This window comes from Hipposideros armiger, unplaced genomic scaffold (genome assembly GCF_001890085.2).
Source record: "Hipposideros armiger isolate ML-2016 unplaced genomic scaffold, ASM189008v1 scaffold_138, whole genome shotgun sequence".
Classification (NCBI taxonomy): Eukaryota; Metazoa; Chordata; class Mammalia; order Chiroptera; family Hipposideridae; genus Hipposideros; species Hipposideros armiger.
This window is the reverse complement of record NW_017731488.1, coordinates 2,267,823-2,273,799: the sequence shown is the minus strand read 5'-3', so window position 1 is coordinate 2,273,799 and position 5,977 is coordinate 2,267,823. Positions and strand designations below refer to the sequence as shown.

The following is a 5,977-nucleotide window of genomic DNA, read 5'->3' as shown; positions in this document are numbered from 1 at the left end:
CCGGCTGCTCCCTGAGGCTCTTATGGTGCAGGGTGGGGGGAGGCGGGGGACAGCCCAGCTGGGCGCCAGAAAAGGCCTGGGGAGGGGGCGGTGCTGACCGCCCTCTCTGTAACTTGAGCCCTAGCTGCCTGGCCTGGCCAGCTGGGTCTTTGTCCTCCAGGTTCCTCTTTCTCCGCCCAAGGGCTAAGCCCCATCCAGGGAAGGGAAGGTCGGGCCCCACCACAGGCTCAGCTGGGGCAACAGAACCTCATGTGCAAGCGTGCAGCCAGCAGATCCCTGTGCAGATATGCACAACCACAGCACGTGTGGAAACTTCCTCAACACTACGCACCAAGCCACTGTCCCCAAACCGGCAGAACTGTGGCTGTGTACTCACTGCCATGGCACACCCACACTTAGCCAATCTGCTGGAACACAAGCAGACAGCCACAAGGCACAGCCACATTACTGACAGGCATGCAAATGTGCAGTACACACCAAGGCACAGACACGTCATGGACGCCATCACATGCATGTGTGCTGGACGGGGGGGCCCACGCACACTGTTCAGAAGCTGTTGGTCCACACAGGTATGTATGTGTATACCGGACATATATCCAAACACATGCACTATCACACACACAGGAGACAGCTCAACCCACCTGCCCACAGGAGCACAGCCTCAGCACAGGAACATCTACCAGCCTTGCTCGGAGCAGAGACCCAGGATGTCCAGGCCACACCAAACAGACACAGCGCCAATGGAATGGGACATTTAATTGTCTCTAGGGTGCTCCCAGGTTGGGGATTGCGGGGCCTTTGGCAGAGCCCTGGCTAATGGAACCAACAGAGGTGCCCATCAGCCAGTGCCAGACAGGGTGGCAGCCCCAGGGCCAGGCTGAGGACAGCCAGCACTTGGGCTGTTGCTTAAGACAATTTATGAGACTACTGGGTAAGGACTGTTGCCTCTGAATGGAGAAGAGGAAGGCTACAGTTAGAGGGAGGAAGAGGAGAGGAGTGGGTTGTGGGGAGGGCTCCAAGGTCAGAAGGTTAGGAAGAGCAGGGAGTTGGTCACCAGGTCCTTCACGGCCAGCAATGGCTGGGGGAATGTAATGGTGAAGTCCATTGAGCTGGCTTGGGCTTGGCTCAGGCCAGTTTCAGGAACTCTTGAAGCGTGTTCTGTTCCACAGCCTCCACGAAGAGCTCATAGTCCTGGGGGAGGGGACATGAGAGGTGGTCACCTGACTGTTGGTGCTTTGTCTCAGGTCTGACTCTGGCCTGAGTCCTCCTCCAACACTCCCCCCACCCCCAGCCCCCAGGCCCATACCCCACAGTACTGGTCCCCGTTGACAATCTGGGGTGGGGTGGCCTTGGGGTTGCCAGCCAAGGCTCGCATCTCGTCCCGCAGGGCGTTGTCCTGGGAGATGTCCACTAGCTGGTACTGGATGCGCTTGCCATCCAGGATGCGGGTCACCTCGCTCTGCTGGGACTTGATCTGGGGGAAGAGGGCGGGCAGGGGTTAGTGAGCAGGCAGAGGGGCTTATGGGGGGAACCTTGGCCAAGAGCTTTTGTCCCCCTGTCCTCTTCCACACCCTGGAGGAGGGTTCTGGCCAATAGGGCTGTGGAGGATGAGTCAGGCTTGTATTGGTGCAGAATGAGACAGAGACCACCAAACATGGAGAGGGGAGTCAGAAGAACAAAAACGGGATGAAGTTCAGGGTGGGGAGAATCAGGAGCTCAGCCAGGGGAAGGCAGGGCAGGCCTGAGAGGAGGCTGGTAAGGGGCCACCCTGCCCCAGGTACACACGCGGTGGAGAAGGGCAAGATAAGGACGCGGTCAGGGTCGTCCAGGTAGTGGGGGTGCAGAGAATGAGCGTCCGAGTGACGGGGGATGGGCGTGGGCAGCTCATGCTAGGGCTGCCGAGGCTCCAGGATGCCCGTTGAAGGCGTTTAGGATGGGGCCGCGGGGCCCACCTTGGGACCGGACCAGGGAGGCCGTATCCCGCGCCTAGCCGCCCCCGCCCCGCCCTCGGGGCGGGTCCAGGCGCCCCGCGCTCTCCCTGAGAGGGCCCCAGGCACGCACTCACTTCGCGGGAGCCGGTGACCGACGTGCTGTAGACGCGCAGGCCGCTCATGCTGCGGGTGGACGGACGGACGGACTGACGGGCGGGCGGACAGACGGCGGTAGAGGCAGCAGCACGGCCTGGAGACGACGCCGCCGCGCTCGGGAGCGGTTTCCTTCCTGCTCAGCCCACGAGTCACCGCTCTCAGGACCAATGGGCGGTGCGGGCAGGGGCGGGGCCTACGCTACCCCGCCCTGCACGCCGCTGGTCCCCTCCCCTCCCCTCCCCCTCGGGGGCCGGGTGCGCCCAGGACCCCCGTGTCACGCAGGGTCGCCCCCGTCAGCCCTTCTTTCATCTGGGTTCACAGTGTAAGGCTGGGAAGGGACCCAATGTTAGGAAAGGCCGGGAGAGCAGGGGCGAGTGTTTGGCAAGGGCCGCCTCCTCAACCTTGCCCGGGTTTGCTGCACCCACCCCCAATGCCACGACAGCGCAGCTCAGCTCCGGGTTTTAAAGGCTTTTTTCAAACCTAAAGTTCCCAAGCTAGGGAACCCTGCTCCAAAGAACCCTTCCCCACAGTCCCCCTGGGGACACCCATACTTGGCAGCCACACGTCAGGATAGGAGGCACACCAATGCAGGGACAGCCCCTACTTAAGAGATTTCCCCCCAAATTCCTCTCCAATCAGACAGGTTTAGCCAAGGAAGGTTGGTGGCAGGAGACAGGGCCACACCCTGAAGGAGCCAGATGGAAGCCACGGTAAGAGGCTGCTAGCTCTGGAAAGGGTGGAGGCAGAAGCTCGTGTTAGGACTCCATGTTACAGATACACAGCTGGTCTTGGGGTGGTCTCAGCCCAACCCCAACTCCAGGTCACAGAGGGCACACCAAAGCCACTCCTACTCTCAGCAAAAATTCGAGGGGTTTGGAGGGAGCAGACTGCAGCAGCCAGCCCCTTTGGAGACTGCTCTCTCTCTGGGGTTGGACATGACACCCCTCAGAAGTCCAGGGCTTGGAGAATGGCCCAGGAGGACAACTCGAGCTCCCTGAAGCAAGTAGTGCCCTGCCTTGCTCTGGGGAAGCCACTTCCTCACAGCAACCCAGAGGCAGCTGACTTCCTCTCAGGATTACTGAAACTCCACTGACAAACTTGCTCTATGACTTGGCAGCTTCGCTCAACAGAAAGTTGTGTGGGAAGAGATCTTATTTGTCCCCACAGAATAGAGGAGCAGAAGTGGTAGCGACAGACATGAGGGTGGACCTGCCAAAGGTCCCTCCTTGCTGCTGTCTGGGGAACTTGGCTAAACACCCAGACTTTGGCTTTAACAAGCCAAAAAGGGGTGGAGTAGGGGATGGTTGTGATGGAAGGCAATGGAAAACTGAGGAGTCTGTTAAATTTTTATTTTGTAATCAAAATAGGCAATACAAACCAGTTGACATAACAAGAATCCATATAAATAACTGCTTATAAACTTTATGAGGAAAAATACCCGTGAGCATGGTGGCTGGGCTCCCAACACAGGGTGGAGACCAACCAGGCGGCTCTGCTTTTAGGAGGCACAAGCCCAGAGGCTGAGGGGATGGCTGGGTGGGGCTGCTCTGAATGGAAGGGATAAGTCACTCCATAAATAAAACACAACTTGTAAAAACACTTAAGAGTCCCATTCAGGCCCAGGAGGATGCCCTGACGGCCCAAAGCTTAGCAAAAATCTTGTGGTGGCTGATTCTGGGCTCCTTAACTGCTCAAAGTGCCACCCCATACCCACACACAGCTCCCCAGCTTGGCCTGGGGCCAGCCCAGCAACCAGATACAAACAATTGTGAGATGCTCCCTAAACCAGGAGGCAAAAGAAATCAGAAAGCAAAGGGTCCAAAGGCCCCAGAAAAACAAAAAAAACCCAGAAAACACTGAAAGCTATACCTTAAAGCTGACCTGTACTGGGTACTCTGGGAACCCTCAAGGAACCTGGAGCAGGAAAGGCAAAGGACCCCCAACCCCGCCCCAAACACAAAAGAGGCACGAAGAGGACTGGGCATCAGCTCCAGCCCCAGGCGAAGGGCCGAGCAGACTGGCAGCTGCCCTGTGGTACTCTGGGGGGAAAATCCTGCCCAAACCCAGAACCAGAGAAGTCTGCAAAGTCCAAGAAGGGGGCTACCTGGATGGCCTGAGTACAAAGGAGAAGGGGGCTGTGCTGACCACATGGCCAGGGCTCCAAGGGCACAGGGCAGGAGAGTGGGGTCGGTCTCCTGTAAAACAGCAGGGTAGCACAGATGAAAGAGCCCTGGCTATAATCCCTAGGCCCCCAATTCTAGTGGGTACTTTGCTAATGAATAGGTCACCCTGAGGTGTCTGTGTGAACAAGAGCCCTGAGGAAGAAGCAGTGGGACTGGGCCTAAGTAAACTCAGAAAGCCAGCTCAGCTCCCTGGAAGGCTGGCACGTGGGACCTGAGAATTCTCAAATGGCCACTGTTACTGGTACTCAGCCTTTTCAGGCCCCTCTAATGAACTCTGGGCATCAGCAGGACCAAGGTACAGAGTGGGAATGAATGTGGATCCATCCCAAAGGATGGAGAAGGGAGGTGAGCAGCCCGTTCTTTGATGGCAGCCTGGGACTGAGAACAGTCTGTGAGGACTTATCAGGTGACCTGCAGAAGTTAATTAGTAACTCACCCTCAAAGGGTGAATCAAGATGACAGGACAAATGCAACCCAACAAGGCAAAGCCAGTGTGAGGCAGGGGAGGCACAGTTCCCAGGTCAGCCCTTGGCCCCAGGTACAGGTTCTTGCCTCCCTTCCACCCCTTCTCTGAGAATAGCAGCAAATAGGAGGCAAGAGATTGTCGGGGCAGGACCTGGGGGACTGGGCTCTCAGCAGGAGATCGTCCCTGGGGGAATACAGAGTCCCAAGCTTTGCATGCCTCACTGTGTGACACAGTTTTCTCCCATGTCCTGGGCATATCTGTCTGACATGGCAGTCCTCAAATCCTCGATGTCACGGTGCAGCTGTTGGAGCTCTTCTAGTTTCCTCCTCATCACATCCGGCTTCTGCAAATCTAGCGGAGTCCCCGGGTGCTGTGCAGCTGTGGAGGAGAGCATTTTGGAAGAATGTGAGTTGGGAGACGCCGTCACATGGAGGGGCAGTATGCAAAGGCAATAAGTACCCTGAGGCCCAGGGCTGTGTCCTCAGACTCAGCACTTTTAAAAAAGCAGCTGGGGAAAGAGGGCTGAAAACCTGCTGCCTAAGGGCCATTTCTGGTTTGTGCAGCACCTAGGTGCCCCATAAGGACGCCTGTTCCCAAAACAGATTTACTGAACATCTATCTACTTTATGAAACACGTAACTCCCAGAGGGCAGTGACCAGGCCTCCCGAGCCCTGTTCACACGTTACCAGAACTATGGGAAAGTTGGATGGGGGTGAGAGGAGAATAAAAGCCTCTCTCTCCTGGGTCCTAGACTGGCCTGAGGACTCACAGTGAATGCCAAGGAGCAGGGAGAGATTGGGGTCATGGCCCTGGGCCCTCTGGGTCACAATGCTACAGACAGCCTGCAGATCTTGAAGACAACTGGCCAACTCCTGGTGCAGCTCAAATGCCAGCTGGGCCGTGTCTGGTGAAGACGGGGACACCAGTTGAGCCTGGCGCAGGTGTTCCTGGAGCGTCAGATTCTTCTCAATCAGGTCCTGGTTCTGTGCTGAAAGCTGAGGACAGATGGGCAAGCACATTACCCCAGACCCAGGGAAAGGGAGAGTGTCTGTCCCTGAGTGTAGATATATGTATACATGTGTGTGGCATGGAGGCTGAGTCACAGATAATGTCCTCCCTTCCTCACCGCGCCTCCCAGTATCAGGCCTAGTTCCTCCTGTAGGTAGGCTGGGCCCACAGAGCTCCCGCAGTGGAGAGGAAGCTGCTCCCAGCAGACTCTGAGTCATCAGCCTCCAGGTTT

General features: G+C 57.2%; 2 protein-coding genes across 4 annotated transcripts in view; both read right to left on the bottom strand.

Moving 5' to 3' along the window:
- Positions 1-736: 736 nt before the first annotated feature.
- SH3BGRL3 (SH3 domain binding glutamate rich protein like 3) lies at positions 737-2,248 on the bottom strand. The gene is made up of 3 exons (XM_019650134.1): positions 2,066-2,248; positions 1,307-1,474; positions 737-1,191 (listed from the first exon to the last, which is right to left on the bottom strand). Exons 1-3 carry the CDS (start codon positions 2,111-2,113, stop codon positions 1,126-1,128), a joined length of 282 nt encoding a protein of 93 aa, XP_019505679.1. The 5' UTR covers positions 2,114-2,248; the 3' UTR covers positions 737-1,125.
- A 1,173-nt stretch (positions 2,249-3,421) lies between these two features.
- Positions 3,422-5,977, bottom strand: part of CEP85 (centrosomal protein 85) — a 31,484-nt gene continuing 28,928 nt past the window's right edge. For all 3 annotated transcript variants that reach the window (XM_019650251.1, XM_019650252.1, XM_019650253.1), the window contains 2 exons: positions 5,507-5,732; positions 3,422-5,114 (listed from right to left, as the gene is read on the bottom strand). In XM_019650251.1, coding sequence (XP_019505796.1) covers positions 4,954-5,114; positions 5,507-5,732 — 387 coding nt within the window. In that variant the 3' untranslated portion in view covers positions 3,422-4,953. The remainder of the gene's footprint in view (positions 5,115-5,506; positions 5,733-5,977) is intronic.